Source organism: Pezoporus flaviventris, unplaced genomic scaffold (genome assembly GCF_033815535.1).
Source record: "Pezoporus flaviventris isolate CSIRO_AGI_PZ_B2104156 unplaced genomic scaffold, CSIRO_AGI_Pfla_v1 ptg000036l, whole genome shotgun sequence".
Classification (NCBI taxonomy): domain Eukaryota; kingdom Metazoa; phylum Chordata; class Aves; order Psittaciformes; family Psittacidae; genus Pezoporus; species Pezoporus flaviventris.
Window position 1 is genome coordinate 33,785,913 of NW_026892584.1, and position 20,171 is coordinate 33,806,083.

Here is a 20,171-nt window from a genome sequence, read left to right on the forward strand (position 1 = left end):
ATTTTTTCTACATCTTAACTCATACCTTTTTTTTTTTTTATCCATCACTTCTCACAATCCCACTATTTCTTTTTTTTTCCCCTGAAATATATTTCGAGATTTCCATGAAAACAAAAGTCACTGGGAATAGCATACCCACCACTGTCCCCAACTCACCTACTTCCTGGCTACTTCCAACTCCCATCAAAGTGTAGATATGTCCTGTCTGGCCACACACATTAGGTACTTGGGAAGACAATGATCTGATTACAAGTCAAGACAGTATTAAAAGATGTGCAGCTTAGTACTTTACCAGTCCTTTAGAGCATCATAAAAATATAGGAAGTTCAAAACCAGACCTATTTCCATTATTATTTTGACCCAACCCAGGAACTTAAGGACAGCATTTCTTCTGTTAAACACCATACTTCAAGTACTGGAAATCCAAAATTACAGACTCCTACAAGTATCATGAAAGTATGTGAAAGATTAGAAGACCGCAACATCACACATTACAAAATCAAACACTCAATAGCCGAAGGAACACAGTAACACATTAACAAAAAATGTTCCTTCAACCACACCAGAAGAATGCCTTCCTGAAATATAGCTGGAGAACATAAAGATGACTAGATGGATGAATTTTGAAAGCTTTGTGCTCAGCAAAAGTTTGACAGTTTGGGAAGGATTTAAATCCAGGCTAATTAAGAAAACCTGCAAAATTTCAGACTTCTTTGTTGTGATGCCTGATCTGACGCCAAAGTTGCAAAAATCAGGTTTCAGGCAGATCGTTGAGACAGCATAGGGTTCTCCCACTGCAGCAGAAAATTGTAGTGACCAAGTGCTCATCTCTTGCCTTCTCTGTAAAATTTACTGCTGAGAACTGCCCTGTCACAGACATTTCAAACACACTGTAAAAACTCAACCTTGGAAAGTGATTTCAAATGAATGTCTTGAGGAAAAGATGGCTAATATTTCCCTAGTGCACACTCTTATTTAGATCTGAAATTACTAACATGTATTAATAATGTCCCAGTGCATAGGTATTGACTTATGTAGTTGGCACAGAATCTGCCATGCAAAACACAATTTTCAGAAACAAAGTACTAATCTACACTGGGGTGCAATCATGTATGATCCAGCCTCAGGTTTTAATTTCTCTCACTTCTATCTGTATGTGATACATGAATGCGTAACATCACAATTGTTGCAACATTGGTGCTTTGAATGTCCAAAAGGAATAAACTCCTGGAAGTACATCTAAGAAAGGCTTTCCTGTTTGCAAAGGAACTGAATAAACTCTCCTTCAAGCTATCTTCTGTAAGTGCAGTAAAGAGGCAGGATATAACATTTAGTTTCAAATGAATAACTATTTAGATTTTTGGAAAAAGGGGAAAAATGTCATCACTGAATGAGACCCAAAGTTTAACTGCTCTTTTTCAACTACTGGGATAAATTTCAAAAGATGGTATCCTTGTAAAGACTTTATTCTACAACCATCTTTGATTCACTAAAACTGGTATTCCAAAGGGAATCAGAGGTTTTAAAAAAATACCACTAGTGACATTTTTCTTTCAGCTTTCATTAATAATTTTTTATTTTTGTAAGTCAAATGAGTCAATATATTGGTATTCCTAAATCATCCATCTTGCATTTTGATGAGTTAGTTTACCACTGTTGTTCTGAGTTACGAAATTTCAAAGTCTCTTTGGAATACTAATTTCATATTTATAGGTTTAAATTTTTTTATTCCTATTTCCCTGAAATTTTTCTTGACAGTTGCTGATGTAAAATTTAATATAAAATATTTAGTCACAAAATAGTATTGCTTTTCTGCACATTGTGGTAAGATTTTTTTTTTCTCCCAATAAAAACTATACCATCTTCCATAAAATCCTAAACATTTTAAGAACTGTGATGCAGAACAAAATTACACAGGGTGAAACAGGTACCAGCACAACAGTGAGATTATATTACATCAAAAAATTTTAATGGTCCCAAATATATACTCAACAACTAAGCATACACTCAGGGGGGCAAAAAAAAAAAATCTGACACAAAAGTGACCACATCTAGAATTCCACTCAATCTTTAATCAAGAAGGGACAAACAAATCCCTCACCTCCAAAAAAAATTCTGCAGTTTAAAGGGCAAAGGGAACAGATTTAAAAAAAAAAAAAAAAAGAGGAAACTTTATATTCGGCCCTCCCCCATAGAGGTTTTTAAAACCTGTTGTAGCTTGAGTAAAATGTTCAGAATGTATGATTTCAAAGGCAGGTCTCTTTTATACAAAGAAACTGCTGGCATTCTTAACTAGTGAAGAATTAGGGCAAAAAAAATGCCTCTTCTTCAGAAGTCTCATACATGGTCCAAGCATATTCTGATTGTAGCAACTGACCAGCCAATCCGGAGTTCCACTAACAAAAGTCCTGCCCTGTTGGCTTTTTTTGTTTTTGTTTTGTTTTCCATTTCCTTCCCTGAGAAAAGGGCAACATGTGGTCCAAGCTGGAGAGCTCAAAGGCGTAAGTCTTTCCCCTAAATGAAATATTTCCCCTCCTTCTGCTCCTTTGAATTGGCACTTGATTGGCAGAAATCCATTTGTATAGGTTGATCTGTGTCACACACAGTAGTTCACAAAAGATTGCTGCTTTGCTGTGGTTTTGTTTTTTTTTTTTGGATAAAAGATCCTTCCCCCAACTAGTAATGTTCTTCCGCAGTTGCCATTATGACGACTCAAGCTTTGCTTTCTTTGATAAAGGTAAAGTTTCCTCTTTATCTTCATCTTCATCATCCTCTTCATCATCATCAGGATAATCTACAAGCCCGACAAGGCCTCCCTACAAAGACAGACACAATTACTACAATTAAAATATTTGCACATATTCACATTTGCATTGGAAAATGATGTCTGCATGGAATATTACCATAAGTATACTGATTCAGGAAGTTTTGAATAAAATGAAGCAGAACAATAATAAACCCTTCAGGAAAAATTGTCTGAAAAATGCTTAAATGAAGAAATCCAAAATGGGCTTTCACCTATCCAACTGGATGGAATTATTTCCAGTTGAAATTTAAGGAAATCCAAAAATCTGCTTGGTTTTTCTAAATGCCACTGCAGCTCTATCTGTAAAGATTTAAACCTTTTTTTAGGGAGCACGTTTGAATGCAGCAACGAACAATCTGGAAGCACCTCAGAAACAAACAAAGAGTATCCTTCAATTTGAATTTCTGAATGACAATACTTTTAGAGCATAGTCTGTCCCAACAAAAACTAGTTTAAATGCATAGTAACTTAAACAATTTCTTTGTGTAATGTAACTGAATGAGGTGTATGAGTTACAGAATGTAAAAACTTGGCAGATGAAAATTAAAGCATATCCAGTAATATTAAAAAATGCCTTGTATTGCAAATAAACAGAAATTTTAAGAGCAGGTGTTATCAGCAGAAGGTAATCCAAATAAACTCTTAAGCTATGTTTGACTATAAGAAAGAAAAGGCCTAGAATACCATTTACCTTTACTACAAGTTAGGTGAACAGAGTTATTCCAAGGCTGCGTGAAAACTGAGATACAAACCTGGCCTTTCTTGTTATGAAAGTAAATTCTCATTACCTGAACTACACTGTACAAACACTACCTTATCTGTCCCCTGGTGCTGAGAAAACACCAATCACTCTGTCTCCTTGACTTAAATAAGTTTAAATAGAACTTTAGCAAAAAATACAATAAAATCCAACCAGTGTTCTAAAATATATAAAAAATGATGGTTTGGGATATTCATTGCAAGTTATAGTGACTCCTTTAAACAGGATTTCTTCTTCTACTTCAGTATGTTCCAACCCAAAACTATACGTTATTTCAAAAGATAAGAAAAGTCACACTAGGATATTAAAAATTGTTTACATTTTGGCAACAGAAACCACAGCTACATAATCCAATTTATTTCTTTCATATCTGCCAGTTGTATCGTTCTGAACAATATTAAAAATGGTAACAGCAGAAGTTCACAGTGGGGGTGGTGGGACATTGTGGAAGCTAACAAAATTTGGCAATGTTTCCAAAGTATTTCTATATTTCTACCTGCCAAAAATACCCTGCGCAATTCAAAAAAAGTAAAGTGTTGTCTGTATTTCAACGTAAATATCACTGCAAACAGCAGCTAGTGCTATGGCTCATACTTTAAGAGTTTGGGCATTAAAAGAGCTGTTATTTCTTCTTTTTATATACATTCACATCTCCTTAAAAATGCTAAAAATCAGATAAAATGTACACACAAACGAGATAGTCCATTATCGCATAACCTGTCAGAATTCACTCAAACTTGGGAGATGATAAAGCAAATCCCTAGTCTGTAACAATTAATTCAATCTACGTCCATTCAGAATTACCTTAGTTGTGATAGCTGCCATCTGAGATGTGCTTTTAGAAACTGATCCTGGAGATCCAGGCGACCCTGGGGACCCAGGTGACCCTGGGGACCCAGGCAGATTACTTGCAGATGACTGGCTGGTAAGGTTAGATTTTGTACCACTGGAAAAGGAAAGCTTGAAACTTGGGCTCTGACGACCTGAAAGGTTAGTTTTCAGAAGAACTTCCTTTTCTTCACTCTCTTTTACTGGAGAGAAAAAAATAAACACAAAAAAGTGCAAAAGTAGAGCAGTATTATTTAGCAAAATAATTAATTACAAATCACTTTACTGTGTGGGAGAAGGCTTAGCACTTTATGTACTACTTGGTAAAGTGAGTAATCATAGACTTATTTTTCTCATACTACTATACTAGCTACCAGTCGTTGTCATTGGCCAGGAATGGACACTTTTATTCTGCCAATGAAATCACCTGAACATCTACATAGAAAATTTTGAATTATAAACCTGAATAAAACACAGGAAAACTTGACTATCAGCTAAGATTGCCTTTCAAATGCTTAAAGAAATCTGTAACAGTATTTTTGTATTATGTCTCTTTTAAAGACAACAAAACCTGTTTTGAAGGGGTGGTCCAACAACTTGGTGTCACAATTGCAAAATCTAAGAATTGCAGAATAAATATATGCAAAACCTTCAGTGCAGTAGGACTCCAGAATACAAGTTATAGCTTCTGCATGAGCCATATGGTATTACTCTTCTCATCACTTACATTTTTTCCTTTCCATGAATTTACTGATAGGGTCTATAATATCTTCATCATTTTTAGTTTTGTCAGAAGGGGGCACCACTGCCTCTCCATCTTCCATATCATCTTCATCAGTATTAAACCACATTTCCTCCTCATCCTCCAGGGTTCTTGCATCCCTTCTGTATCTATGGTTTCTCAAAATGGACCGCATGCTGCCGAACAGTAAGTTTAAAATTTCTGATTCAAAACCCAACTCATATTAATAATAAAACTTCTACTCAATATTTACAGTGACAGCTTACAGATACTAGTATTAGAGAACAATAAAAATACCAGCAAATCAATCTGTAATGTATTTGTATTTTCAATGCAAAAATCATTAAAAACATTATTTATAAAGAATCAAATAAAGTACGATTCTGCTCATAGCACATTCAGACTACTCTGTCCAAAACTGTGTTGCACTCAGTCTTGGATTAACAGTTTACACAGGTAAATAAAAAGCTGCAAACCAAAGAGTCTGGAAACTATAGGTTTTTAATTTTTTTTCTTCTTGAAAATACTTTATAACTCATCAGTATCTAGGGTCCAATGTGTTTAAGAAAAAAGGAAAAAAAAACCAGCACACAACCTCCTCCTCTGCCAGTCTAACTTGAATATAACTCCAGTTTAAACCAGATACACTAAAAAGACAGCTATCTCTTCCTGCCACATCCACTTCTTACAACTTTTGGTCACTATCAGCATTTTCCATTCTTCACAGCCCTGGATACAAAGTGCTACCTGTCCCTCCCCATTTGATCTATTATCAGTGTTGATCTATCTCAGCTCCACCTTCCTTTTGCTCTCACAGAAGCAGTATTACGGCCTTGGAGAAGAGGGACAGTGATGTGCACCCTGAAGAACACAGAATCATTGCCAGATGTTGATTCTAACAGTCAATTTTCAACAAAAGCCTGAGACCTTTGACAAATTTCCTGTAGTGCTTCTTCAAAATTTACTGGCCACAATGTAAGTCTGAGATTGAATGTTTATCATTAAGTCTCTGTTACTGGAATTAAAATTTTAATAATACAATCTAGGTTTATTCTGTTCATGGAAAAAATCTTGCAGTACTGACTGCAGGAAAAAGCCAGAAGGGAAAAATCAGGAAATTACAAGGTATCAAAAGAGAACGCTAAACGTACTTTTAAAAATAAATCTAATTCTGAATAACCTGCTTGCCAAAATGATCATCTGGATGTATACATACTGCATGATTTGACACTGCATTTAAATTCAAGTTCTGTTAATAGTGAAAAACTACACTTAAGTGGCACTCTTACAAACACTTTTGTGGCCCACATCAACAAAATTTTTGGCCTCCTCCCTTACTGAGCTATTCTTTACTAGAGTATGTGAACAGATTCTTGCTATCTTTGCATTTTATTATTTCTGGGTTTTCACTCCAGAAATTATGTGGACTGTGACAGGGCTTGTGCAGCCACTAAACAAGATGTGTAGGAAGAAGGCAAAAACTGGGCTGGTTGAGCTACAAAGCTCTTGAAGCTGTAATTTTCTGTTGGACAAACTCATGCAAACTCATACAACTATACACAAATCACTTAGCTCAACTTAAGCCAAGCTAAGACTAATGTTTTACTTCCTAAACTGGATGGAAATTACTGAAGGACGTAGTTGGGTGTCCTTTCCAACACGTGCATTAATGTAACCATTATACTGAATTTAACAGGTAAGTGATAAGCTTAGCTGACAGAAGACAAAATAACAATGTCTCAAGTGTAAAACATTAGTACTCAAAATTGCAGATCTAATGCATACCCTTTAATGTGCCCAACCTGTGATTATACTCTGATTTTAATTGTGCAGTACGTCTCACATTTAAATGCTGGTTAAGAAATCTTGTGGCAGGAAATAACTCAGAAGTCTGAAATTTCAAGATGTCCTTGTATGACTGATCAGGATTACTTTTGTAATGTGTTTTCAAACTACTTCAAGACAACAAGAACAGGTCTTGCTAACAATTCTGAAGATTAACTCATCTAATTCATGCAAACAGTCCGTTTTGTTTTAATGAAATGACATACAAAAGTAGTATCATTTGCCAAAAACAAATGGGAGTAAAAAGTCTTAAACTTCCTATTTTTATACACCCTAACCTTTTAAACTTTGGTAACTGCTGTGTACTAAGGAAGGGAACTTCTGCTCTGGCAAACAGAAGTGATTCAAGTGTTACATCAGATTGGGTTTTACTCCATCAGCAAATCTAACAGTGATAAAAAAAGCATCCTCTGAGAATTTCTTTGTATATTCTATTTCTCAGTCATTTTGGTAGAGCTTGAAATAGCTACTCCCACAGCTACCTAAAACAAAAGAAAATATGATGTGAATTTTTTGAGGAAAAATCCACTGAATGATAATTCAGAACTGAACAATCTTTCACATTAAACAATGGAAATTAATTATTTAAGCAAATGAATTCCCAATACCTGATAGGCTTCCAGCCTCATTGCAATGGTGTACATTAAGTTTAGGATATGAAAACTTAGCATTATTCCTGAGGGTCCAGCAGCTAATGTTAGCTGAAAGCCGATCCAAGAGTTTGAAGCAACACATCTGGGAATCACACTTTTAATCAGGTGAATTCAACAATGCGCAAGATGCAAGCAGGAGTCTAAATTATTTAATTTCCTATTATTGCAGAACAACTGACCAATATTAAAGAGTTATAACACTAATATACTAATAAGAGTATTTAGTGCATTTTACCTGTCAAGTTTTGGATTATCTTGTCTTTCCCTTTGTTGCTCAAATCGTAGTTTCAGTCCTTTGAATGTCTGCACATAGTCTACATCTTCCAGTGCCTTCCAGTAATTTTCAATTACATGAGCCGTTAACGATTTTATATCTTCCTATAGGAATGAACAACCATAAAGTGCCTTATTTAAATTCAAATTACTTTATTTAATAAAATATAAAAAGTAACTGAAATGAGAGATGATTTTAGACATTACAAAGGAAGTAGCATATTAACTAGCTTATGCAAAAATGAGTACAAGTGTAGTTAAAAATCTAGAGCTTCAAATACCTGATCAGCTAACAGGCATAATAGCAGCAATTTTCTAGTAGTATCTCCTTCCAAACTCATGAACAGAACCTAAAACCCCAATAGAAAATTATACCAAAACCAACTCTAAAAGGTCTTTACCACTGTAACTTGTAAATATTTTTAGAATTATATCAATCACTGATATCTGTTGTCATAATTCAATTAAAAATATACTTATGAGATACATATGTAGTATTCATATTATTTCTTTCCTCACTGCAAATAAATGATGTAAAATAATTATTCGATGTATTTGTTTAGGATGAGAACAAGGAAGGTATTTTTCATCAGGAAATAGCATGAAGTTTCTCCTCTGTGGCCATACGGTGCTGGCCAAGGTTCTTTACAAAACCCTCCCAATGGTTCTGTTATTTCGGTTTAGGGTTGTGGCTGCCCAAAGCCACTCTAGGCAGCTGAAACTAGCACAGGTCTGCATACTGCAGCAGGGAAACTGCTCCTAGGCATTGTTTGGCTTTCTTAGCACAGCACAGCCCCTGGAATACACCTCAGAATAAACACCTTAATTACCAGCTAATAAGGACAAGCAAAGAAACATGAATCTTAATACACTGATTGTTTTTCTTTTTGGTTAGGCGCTCAAAGGTCTCTTCTTATGAATGGTTATACATTAGTAACAATAAAAGCACACTTTTTAAAAATTTGCTCTCCTTATAAAAAAAATGAATTAAAAAAAATATTACAAAATTTACAGATACCAAGAACTATTTTGGAAATGTGACCTGGGGATCTATGTGAAAAGGGAGATAACAAAATAAAAGACAATTTATTTCCTCATAGCATGAACTGCAGAATCAGCACCAAATCTCACGGAGTACTGAAAGACCACAGCACAGAAGTCAGGACCATCCATATGGATTAACTTTTTTCACTGCTACAAAACTCTTCCATGATGATCAGGTCATCTCAGTCCTGAATCACCCTGAGTCTCAGCTCCAAGAGAAAAGAGGTCATTAGCACAAAAGATTTCAAGAGGTGACCAAGCCTCCTTTTTTCCTCACCCACTTACTCCTCCATGACTGACTGCACCCTAGCTTAGCCCTGCTTACCACATTTAGGGTCTGTACAGCACCTTGCCAGAATCTGGATGCAGACAACAGTGAGGAAAAAGTACTGTGCTGACAGCCAAACTGGCATGAATATTTTAGCAGACTCCCCACTGAAAGAACTTGGCAGCACTCTACTAATATAATCAAAAAAGACTGGTATTTTTTCCATATGTCTCCATATTTAGTTGAGTTGATGTTATAGAGCACAGCTAAATTGGATGGTTTTGTAGCAGTAGTTTTAAATTACATTCCTGTGATAACAGGCCCATCCAATCTGCATGATTTGCACACCTGCGAATACACACTATTGAGTGAATTTAACTATCAAGTCACAGTACTGTTTGAACATAAGAAAGTACATGTACAAATATGTAACAGTGATACAAAAGAAAGCTGATTTAAATACAGTATCATACAGTCCCATTATGATAGCATAATTTAGGGTACAAGTAAAAAGAAAAGTCATCTTGAATGACAAGATTAAACAATATAGTAATTGTCTTCATCATGTAACAGCACTCACCACTCTGATAAATTCAAACATCTCTATTATGGCAGAGTTCATCAGATTATAACGGGAACCATTATTTAGAAATGCTTTGACCACAGGTTCAAATAAAAAACTTTTCATTATGTAACGGTTGTAGAATTCATCCTTTAGCCCAATTATCTTTCTTTTGAAACGAAGGGCACCTGAAACAGAAGTGGTACCAAAATATTTTTTAAATTGAAAAAAAAAAACCTAGAAATTATTCAGCATTACTCAGGACAATATGCAACCTCAGTTCTTACACAGCATTAAATTACTAGAACCAGGTAATACATTCAGTTATTCTCTTCTTCTCAACAGTCTTGACTATACTGCTGAGGATTACTTATCTATTTTATCATAAAGAAACCCTTCATCATAATTGTAGGAGTGAAGCCACCTCTGTTCACTGAAGAAGTATTATACTACTGTTTAATTATTCTAATGTAAAGGTGTATTTTTGCTTTTTTAAATTACTTATGACAAAGGCAAAATATTTTCTCAGAAGAATTAGAACATTTGCTTATTAAATTGCCATTTATTTAATTTACTTATTGTAAAAGTTCAATTACATTTAATTGAGTCCTTATTTGATTAGGATACAAACTATCTCATTTTGAAAAGAGCAAATGACATTTTCTTCACACATATAGTAAAGCGAAGACTTTATTTACATGCAGTTTAAAGCTCTTTCTGAAACTCCAAAGTGTACACAAGTATGTGAATGTCCATGTATAAATAGAAAGTAGAGTTTCAACTCGATACGAGGCATCACATTTTGGTTAGCAACTAGATGTAAATGAAAAAAGATTATTCAAAGGTTCTAAAACCTAACTCAGGCGATTCACTTACAAATTTAAAAGGTCATTTCTTATTGTATGGTACTGCTCAGTCAATTTTAGGCTTTGTTTTACTCTATGTGCACAATGGAATTATGGAAAAAATCTCTTACTTGCCTCCAGAATAAAGTCACACTGTTTTATTATTACTGTGCTGAGCATGGTTATTAAAATGGTTACTAGAGTCTGAAGAGCAGCACAGAGAGCTTTTGTGCTGTTTAATGCACTCCAAATTACAGATCTGTTTAATCAAATACCTCTGATAATTTCTACTAAAAAAATGTCAAAAGTTACAACGGCTATCAGTATATTCAATATTGAGATACCATCTTTTAAATTCACCTCTAGACTGAGATTAAGAAAAATCCTTCTGCTTTTTAGGAAAAAAAAAGCATCTATAAATTCAAAACTATTCACAAATACTACTGACATAGCTAGAAATTGGTATGAGTAACACAGAGTATAACAGAATTCGTGTATTCAGTCACAAAATGTCATCATCTGTGAACAGTTTACTTCCAGCAGAATGACGACATGCAACACTTCACGTTCACAAAGTACTAGTTTATTCTTCAGGTTTCCAACTTACACAATGCCAAGAAAGCATGCTTTGAGGCCATGAGAACGAGTACCCTTCGCAGGATATCTTTGTTTATGATGTAGTTCTTTATGTGATAAGTATGATGTTCTACACAGAAAGTTAGCAATTCCAGTATTAATGCCAAGAGTTGGGCTGTCTGAAAATCATCTATAATAAAACCAAAACCAAAATCATTAAGCGTACCAAGGATATTGCCTTCAGAAGCTAACTTCAAATATCCAGCTGCAGTCTGGTAAACATTTACAAGTTCTTCTGTATTCCCACAGACAGTTTAGGAAACATGCCGCAGGATATGTTTAGTCTTTAAAACAGAAACTGAACAATCTTCTTATGAACAAAGTATTTTCTATTTTTATATATATATATATGGCAGGAAACCCTCTTAAATTACAGAAACAATTACATTTTTTTTTAACTCAGTGTTTGAAGGTTTAGAGAGGACAGAATGTAACAGTAACACAAGCATCAGGCTTTTACCAAATCTTATTATGATGTCTGTATGTCTATATCATAAAGTAGTGCCCTATATGCAGTGCCTTGCCTACATCTGCACCAAAAATATGATCTATTATCTCTTTTAACAAGAAGAATCTCAGCATCTTTTAATACTTCTAGGACAACCATATCAGCATATACAAAACATTAATCCTGCTTGTAAGTACAAAAATAGTAAGTTAAATATTAGATTTAATACCTTTTTTAAAAAAATGTAGTTCTACCTTTTAAAAGTATTGCCAGACAGTCGACCATTAAAGAACAGAAGCAATTTAAATAATAAAAATCTCACCTTCAATCTATCTGGATGACAGTCAAGATAAAATAGATTAATTTAACTAATCCCTTGGAAATCCATACAATTAATTAAGAAGTTCAGAGAACATTTATGTATCATTTATGTACCTCCTTTTACATCCATTTTGGATGTGCTATACAATTAACAAACAGTACTGCTGCTAGTAGCCAGTACGAACAGTTACTTCATCACTGATCTCCGCTTTCTGACTGATTTAGAAAAAATACCCTCAAATTCAGCACAGTACTGCGATACACACCTTCTCAGCGGCAATTCTGCATCCTCTCTAGCAATTCCTGACCTTATAAAACTTTTACATGTTTACAAGTCTGCCACTGAACAGCCCTCTGAGTTACTAAAAATTATACAGGATTTCATTTTTTGCAGAAACAAAATCTGCAGCAAATGCAATTCATTTCTTAAATCATGTCTCTGCTGAATTTTATAAATTATGCAAATGACTAAATAATGAATCAACATTTTACTTTGAACTATCTATCACAGACTCAGATACTCTTTAAAACAGAAAACATCCTTTGACAGTTACTTTATTTTAAACATTGACATTCAACAGCCTTGATATGTTCAAAATCCAGAGCAGCATTACCTTTGCTAGGCTTGTCCTCTGTAGTATTGGCCAGTAAAGGCGCTGTCAGAACATGCATACAATGTTTGTAGAAGAAACCCAAGAACTCTGTCTTTTCTGTTTTCTAAAGAATGGGAAAAAAATATGTATCTGTGTAACACATATCACCAATAATCTAAAAACCAAATGTAATTTCACTTTAAGGTGTTTACTTACATTGGCAGTGGCAAGCATATTTTCTGGATCAACTAAAGTACGAAGCAAACCCATTAGTAGCACTGCCCCTCCGAGTTCTGGATCTGTGTCACAAATCATATGTTCTATAATGAGGTTGATGAGTAATATATCCTAACAGGGCAGGAAAAAAAAATGCAAAAATCAGTTCTAATGTTCCTCCCTTGCACCAAATCCAAATTATCTTCCAAAAGGGTTAGCGCCTGGTTCAAATGGTGCTCTATCAAAATTCTGCAAGATGTAAACAACTACCAAACAAAAAAATCCAAACTTAACAGAAACAATTTAACTTTACAGGCTACTGATGCATCCTGGTCAGTTGTTCAACATTAAGAAGGCAAGCACTGAAGAATCTGTCAAAGCAACTAAAAATGGTTCTGAAATTAACAATCTAATTTTGAATTCAGTCTGAACTGAAATGTCAAAAGGTAAAAAGTAGAGACAGGTAATGAACAGTCTCAAAACACAACTGATTTCTGGAAGTGTTTTCAGAGCACAGCTTTTATTTGCACATCCCTTCCTCTCCCCCTTTAGAATACCAAGAATTTTACTTCTACAAACATACAACAGTACATTTTATAATGCTATTGAACTTGATGAGATTATTTTCACCTAAAAATAACCCCAACATGTATTAGCAAAAATCAAGAAATACACATAAAAGTAGAAAATAATATTTATATTTAGGAATCCCTACACTAAAATTGCTTGGTTACCACCGTCCCCCATGAAAGAAGACAGTCATCAGATCCAAGTAGCTGGAAAGACCAGCAATATTCCCTGTCCCAGCTGGCCCTTTCTTTCAGTACAGAAGTAGCAGCACCAGCAGCTTCCTGTTCTCTGGCATGTTTTTAACAGATAGGAGAAACGACATTAACTATCTCCTCTAGTGAAAAGGCAGCACAACATTTTTTTCTCCACTGAATACCCTTCTTGCTACTAGTTGTGTGCTGCCTTTTGTATCTATCAGCTAGAGAGGATCTCTGGGAAATGTAAACCCCTGTTGAAATGTGATTTTGAACACTCAGGACCATCATTCCACTTGCAACAAGTGAGACAGTAAATGAAACACAGGTTTCTCACAAGTAAATTAAAAACACATGTGTATGCTAAGATCAAGACTGAAATTTATATTTTGCATTTTAAGGAGGCCATCATTCACAACCATTCTGCACTGCTTGTGTGACAGCTAGGTTAACCAAAATGGTGGTTTATGGTAACGTGTTTTAAGGAACAAGAATATGTAAACAGGCAAGCATTCATCTCACCAAACAGAACTGTTAAAAACATGGCAGTTCAGTGTCCTGTAACCATCATGACTATATTGCATATTTTTTCAGAACTAGTGTTCAGGTCCTTAACAGAGCTGTAAATATAAAATAATAATTTCAAAAACAATACACACATTTCTAGGGACCCTCTACTTACATCATCATTCTGCTGCGCTTCCTGCATGACGAACTCTCGTACCATGGATGGGTTGTATTCAACCAAATATGAGAATATATCAGTGGCTGCACTTCGTACTTGTGCATCATCCATCCCCTGGAGAAGTCAAATAAAATCATTTATGTTTCCTTTAAAGAAAAGGCTTAAATGCAATGAAAAACACAAAGCATACAGCTTTTAATTCCTACTTACAAGTCATACCTAACTATTACTAAAACTGTATTCTAAACCTGTATTGACTATAACCTCTTCTTTGTACATTTGACAACTGTTGGGAAAAATATGTTTTATGTTTTCCTTGCTCTTTGATCTATTTCCCTATTTTCTAACTTAATAGTACACCAAAGAGCATATAAAGATGTAAAGTGAGCAAGAAAACAAAAACATAAGAATGCCAGGGCACTTACCAATGTCATACTGCAACTGGCTTTAAAGTTTTACAAAAATATTTTAACCCAAGCTAAGACAAGAGAATGAAGCAAACACTTCAGAAAACCGCATGTCTGAAGTTTGGCATACTTGTTTTTTTAAAACAACCTCTCTGCACATACATAAAATTGTTACCACAAATAAAATGGAACTGACTTACCAATATAACTTCTAGTGCTGGCAGTATGCCCATATTTGACAAGGTTTTGAAAAATGCATCTCTGTTTTGAGGTTGCAGTGTTTGAGAGAATGCACAAAACTCTTTCAGAAAGTTTACCTGAAAAACATGAATAATGCACTAGTTAGTAATTAAAAAAACAGATGCATGCCTCACTTTGTAGTAACTGTCCCTTTCATGTATGTTTTACATATTTCTTACCAATTCCTGTCTTTTCTCCTCATCTGTGGCTTCATCTGTTAGCTGTGCAAACAAGTCTGTCAGAAATTTTTCATCTTCCTACAAAGGCAAAACAATACCATTTGTTTATTTGACAGTACCAAAAAAGATCCAAGTATAACATAAAGTTCTTCTAAACCATGCTTCATGTAACTTGAGAGAATATACACTTGTGTACTGTAGTTAATCACACCAGTATCAACTTTCTAACTCAAATTTCAAACAAATTAGTATCAATCTTGGTTTTGTGCTTTTATGATGTTCAACACCACTCCAACCCCAACACTTCACTCTCAGTTACGACGTATCTTGTATTGCCTTTGCCTGTCCATTTTCTAATTTTACTGCCAATCTCATCAATTTGTTCATGACTTTTCTAACTAACTTCCCCCTTGTCACATGCCTGTCCCCCAAACCACACTACAATACCCTTGCTTCAACCGTTTACATGTATTTATAAATATGACCTCCCACTTGGCCCTACACATACATGTATCTTTGGAACCTTGAGATCTTTGCAGGAGACAAAGACACAACAAAGAGAGTTTCCTAACAGCAGGAAGGAGGCAAGATTCTTTCTCCCCAACGTTGTGAGACGGGTGAACTTCAGAAACCAAATCAAAGTGTTTCTATTATGTACAGCATCTACTGAGCATTCTGGGTGGCAGCAATCAAGAAATGTTCCATTATTTTTCATGCTGCTGTACCTTAGCAAAACTACAAACAGCAGACAACACATTACAAACGTGTATTTAGACCGAAAAAGCAGCAATATGTAGTTTCTCATAACCATCACAGTCCTAACAACTACATAATCATTAAAATGGAAACAAATCTTCCCCATCCTTTCCCCAATATTAGAGTTACAAGACAGCACTCACTTGAAAAAGCTGCTTGTACATCAGATAGGAACAGATTTTTTTCAAAAAGCTGCCAGTGTTATTTCTTGTGAAGTCAAGTGACACCACGTGCAATATCCCTCCACCCTAAAACCACAGTGCTAGAAAATCAAACTACCTCGCTTATGTTTACACAGCATAAAGCAGAATCATGACAGTACTTCAGATACATCCACATAAAGTTTCTGAAACTACAGATTATCTAGGTACCTCACCCAGGGTCACTTTGCAGCCCTGTTGAGAAAATGAGTACAAGTTCCAATAGCACGCCACACTAATGCAGCTATAACACTGTCACAACCCAGTCCAGGATCTCTACATAGCACTGCATAACACAGATAAACCCAAAATAGGTTGCATGAGTTACCACCCTACAAGGCATTTAACCACAATGCAAGGCAAACCCTGTATTTGGGATATGCCACCTGTTTCCTCTTGTTTGATGCTGTGCTGTGCTTCCAACCTGACCCAACAGTTTACTGATAATAAAGAAGAATCATTTCTGCACGCAATTTCAGGTGCTATTTCTGTGGCTGCTTCAAAATCAAAATGAGATAGGACAGGCTTCATTTGAAGTTTACTGAAATTCACTCTGGAGGAACAAGTACTGAAAATGCAAAGTTTGACTTTCAGATTTCAACAGCCAAACACGTTCTGAACAACTATTAAGGTCTTAGACTTCAAGAAACGTAACTTCAGCCGTGACGAAAGAATACAAGGATGTCTGGCTACCTGCCATCCAGCTGTAACATGGCTTGGTAAGATTTCTATTATAATATCTAACTCATTAGACATTACAGGTAGCATGACAAACCCACAGTACACCTATCAACATTTTTTTACTGAAATTAAAAAAAAAACCACAATAAGCATAAAAATATAAAAAATAAATGATTTTTTTGAAGAGCATGCAAGTTATTCTCCATGATTAGCAGTGTATTTAAGAACAGGCTAAGTAGTTTGCTTTCATTTGTCTTTTTGCTAATGTAGATGTAGAACTAATCTCGTCTCTTATCAAATCTATTGAGAAGATGCATGCTTATCCAAACTGAAAAAGTGTAACCCCTACATTTCCAGTCTCACTGTGAAATGAACTTTTTAGTTCCTTCATAATACTTGACAGTAACTGCAAGCCAATACCACAGAAATATCTTAGAATGATCATTAGGAAATAATAGTGGAAATTTCAGCATTTCAGTATATCAGAGTCAAGATTAGTGTGCTTCTGCATAAAAAAGGGTACACAATACTACCCAAAGTTGGGGTTTTTGTTTTGTTTTTTTTGTTTTAAGTGTGGAAGGAGAGGAGGAGACCCTGTGGTGCTGGTGACATGAGGAATCTCACTTGTGACCCACTGTGGAGCCTCAGAGACAGCGGCGGCCAGGGAAGCTGCACCTCCAGCACTAACAGCAGAGCCCGACAGGCAGGGCCTTGCTGGGCAGGACCCCAGCTGCTCTCTGACAGGTCATCAGGTTCCTGCCTGGTTCAGTACGCCACCTACAGGAGAGACCAACCCGCTCACCCTGTTACTGGGCTGACAAACATCTGGGACTTGTAGAGGGGACTTTCTAACACCATGGATTCTATTCAGAAGTTTAAAATCGGAAAAATTAAGATGAATCTGAGTGATTTGAAACATCCCATTCTTACATGGATAACATGCAGTAAATGGCAGTTATTCCAACAAAAAAAAACAACAAACCCAACCTGTTACTAACTTTGCAGTTAGGTCTCAGCCCTGAAATGTGTTTTAGGCGCTGTCTCATTCCAGGATGCTTAAGGAAAGGTAGACAGGTTGTTATTGATGGGAAAACTCCCAACACGCCTATATTATAGAAAACTGTGATTGCAGTGGACACTCTAAATACAAGATTCTCTCTCTCAGGGTGTAAAATTACTGACATGGGCAAAATACCTACAGATACATTCCTGGACAACACTACCAGAACCTACGGAAATGCAAAGTCTTAAAGCAGAGTCTGCATATATTAGAAGTCACAAAGCACCAACACCAAATGCTAAAATTCCACAAGCTTAAGTGTTTCCCATTTGGGGTGTTTTCCAACTTGAAAAAATCCCCCAAAATACAGCTGTGAAGTGAACATAGCATAAATGCATAATTCTTTGTAGTATCTGGCCCCTTCGTGCAGACAAGCACTAAAATCCATTTGGAAGCCGTGAAAGTCACAACTGCTTCTAAGAAAATAAAACTGCAAACGACAGTTTATGAGGCAATTATAGAATAGGTATTTTCCCCATGCACAGAAATTAATTAAATGTGCAATACTTAAACTATGCATATGCCAAATACTAAGTGTATTCATTTATGCTTCTGCAAAATCCAAGTAGATGCTCCTTGGATTTAACATATTTCAAAGTTCATGAAGATAAAATTAAGTCAGGCTATCTATGCACTCAATCATGTATGACTTTAAAAACAAGAAAACCCACAAAGTAGGATCACAAAAAAAGACACTATTTATATGTGTGATTCAACTTTCAAAGCAGTCCTCCCCCTCCTACTAGTAGGCATTTAAAAAGGCATTCTTCAAAAGCAGGCCTTTCCTAAATATAATTAACTTGCACTTATCAGATCCTTCATGCCTGTGATTACAGATAAATGGCAGAAAATATGCCTTACTCAAAAAAACTTTCAAGAAGCTCTGTGACACCTGAGCTGGGAAACAGTACACTTTCCATGCTGTTTTCTACCTCCATATTCAATCTTAGGCAGAAACAATATTTCAGCTCAAGGAAGTTTCATAAAATGTTACCAGCAAACAGAATTACAGCTTCAAACATACATTCCTTCCTGCTGCCACAACAGAGGATTTTATAGTTTAAAAAATGTTTCAGTCTCCTTTATCTCAGACTACCTTCCCACATATGCCTTCATTTGCTATCAATACGCTATTTACACTTGAAACAGCATGCTGAAACAGCAATAGGATCCATTTATCACGTTTGGAGTTTCTGTAGACAGTGACAATAATTTTGTAAAATATAGAAGTTAATCTCAGAAATCATTAGCATGCACCACTTCCAAACTTCTTTCACTGTCATTTTCCCCAGAAAGTGGCATCCTTTTACACCTTACTTGCAAGGTAAATTTTGCTGGGAGTGGATCTCCAGAGTTACTCCTGAGCCAACTACAAAACAGCAGACTGGCAGAAGACATTCCAGTCCTAATACATTTGTGTAAAGCTACCCACATGCACTGACACAATTCTGTCTCTAAAACAACTACAGATAATTATACTTGCATCCACGGAGTTCTGTAAAGAATTAGTAACTACCTGTAAAACCACTTTCAAAATCATAATCAGCCTGTTGTTATATATAAATCCAGCAAAATATACCTAAATGTATATACCTAAGTGTACTTTAATGCCTACAATTTTTTAGCTATTAGCTATTAAAAAGGGATATAGGGACTAACAGCAAAATGTATTTAAAAATGCTAATTTACCAGTGCAGTAATGCCATGTGATCACTGCTTTCGTAGGCACATGATTTATTTTAACATATGTCCAATGTTCCCATTGTACTCTTGACTTTCCTCAAAACAAAAGACTCTGAATATAAGTCTAAAAGCACATACCCCAAAGTAATCCTAACAATATTCTGTACTGTGGATAAGTAAAACACTGCAGGACCTTGCTAGCAAAAAGAGCACGCCAATGAGAAAGGGGGAATAGAACAGAAGGAAACAGTGTTTGCTCACTCTATGGCGCAGTTTTGCAAGTTTTTTTTTTTGTTTTTTTTTTTTTTTAAGAACTAGTTAATAATACAAAGGGAAAGAACTGGTGGCCTCCAGTGTGAACATTACTGTATATTTTTTTTATTGCAAAAGAGCGTCATATAAAGTAAGAAACACCACTTACCTGTCCCACCCCCACTCTCAAAACTTGGCGAACTCCATGTTTCAGAGAGGTTTCTTGGTGGCTATGACATCTCAAGACTAGAACAGGCTGGACGCCAAGCAGTAAGAGCATATTAGGAGGGGCTGAAATTGGAAAAAAATGTTATATACCTCTTTCGTATCTCATGTACAGCGAATCACAAAACCTGTAATTGCAGAGGTTTCCAGAGCAGTTAATTCTATAGACTGGAAATACCGGGCTTACTATCCATCATGA

At 35.6% G+C, this 20,171-nt stretch overlaps 1 protein-coding gene across 6 annotated transcripts in view; it reads right to left on the minus strand.

The window, feature by feature from the left end:
- Positions 1 to 1,947: 1,947 nt before the first annotated feature.
- The window catches only part of PPP4R3A (protein phosphatase 4 regulatory subunit 3A), a 43,548-nt gene continuing 25,324 nt past the window's right edge, over positions 1,948 to 20,171 (minus strand). For 4 of the 6 annotated variants that reach the window (XM_061463794.1, XM_061463797.1, XM_061463799.1 and 1 more), the window contains 11 exons: positions 15,116 to 15,193; positions 14,897 to 15,013; positions 14,287 to 14,403; positions 12,841 to 12,972; positions 12,646 to 12,748; positions 11,234 to 11,392; positions 9,800 to 9,969; positions 7,870 to 8,012; positions 5,122 to 5,312; positions 4,371 to 4,597; positions 1,948 to 2,816 (listed from right to left, as the gene is read on the minus strand). In XM_061463794.1, the coding sequence (XP_061319778.1) occupies positions 2,703 to 2,816; positions 4,371 to 4,597; positions 5,122 to 5,312; positions 7,870 to 8,012; positions 9,800 to 9,969; positions 11,234 to 11,392; positions 12,646 to 12,748; positions 12,841 to 12,972; positions 14,287 to 14,403; positions 14,897 to 15,013; positions 15,116 to 15,193 (1,551 nt within the window). In that variant the 3' untranslated portion in view covers positions 1,948 to 2,702. Of the gene's footprint in view, positions 2,817 to 4,370; positions 4,598 to 5,121; positions 5,313 to 7,869; positions 8,013 to 9,799; positions 9,970 to 11,233; positions 11,393 to 12,645; positions 12,749 to 12,840; positions 12,973 to 14,286; positions 14,404 to 14,896; positions 15,014 to 15,115; positions 15,194 to 19,916; positions 20,039 to 20,171 lie in introns of all 6 variants that reach the window. The other 2 variants (XM_061463800.1, XM_061463795.1) reach the window with 2 other exon arrangements.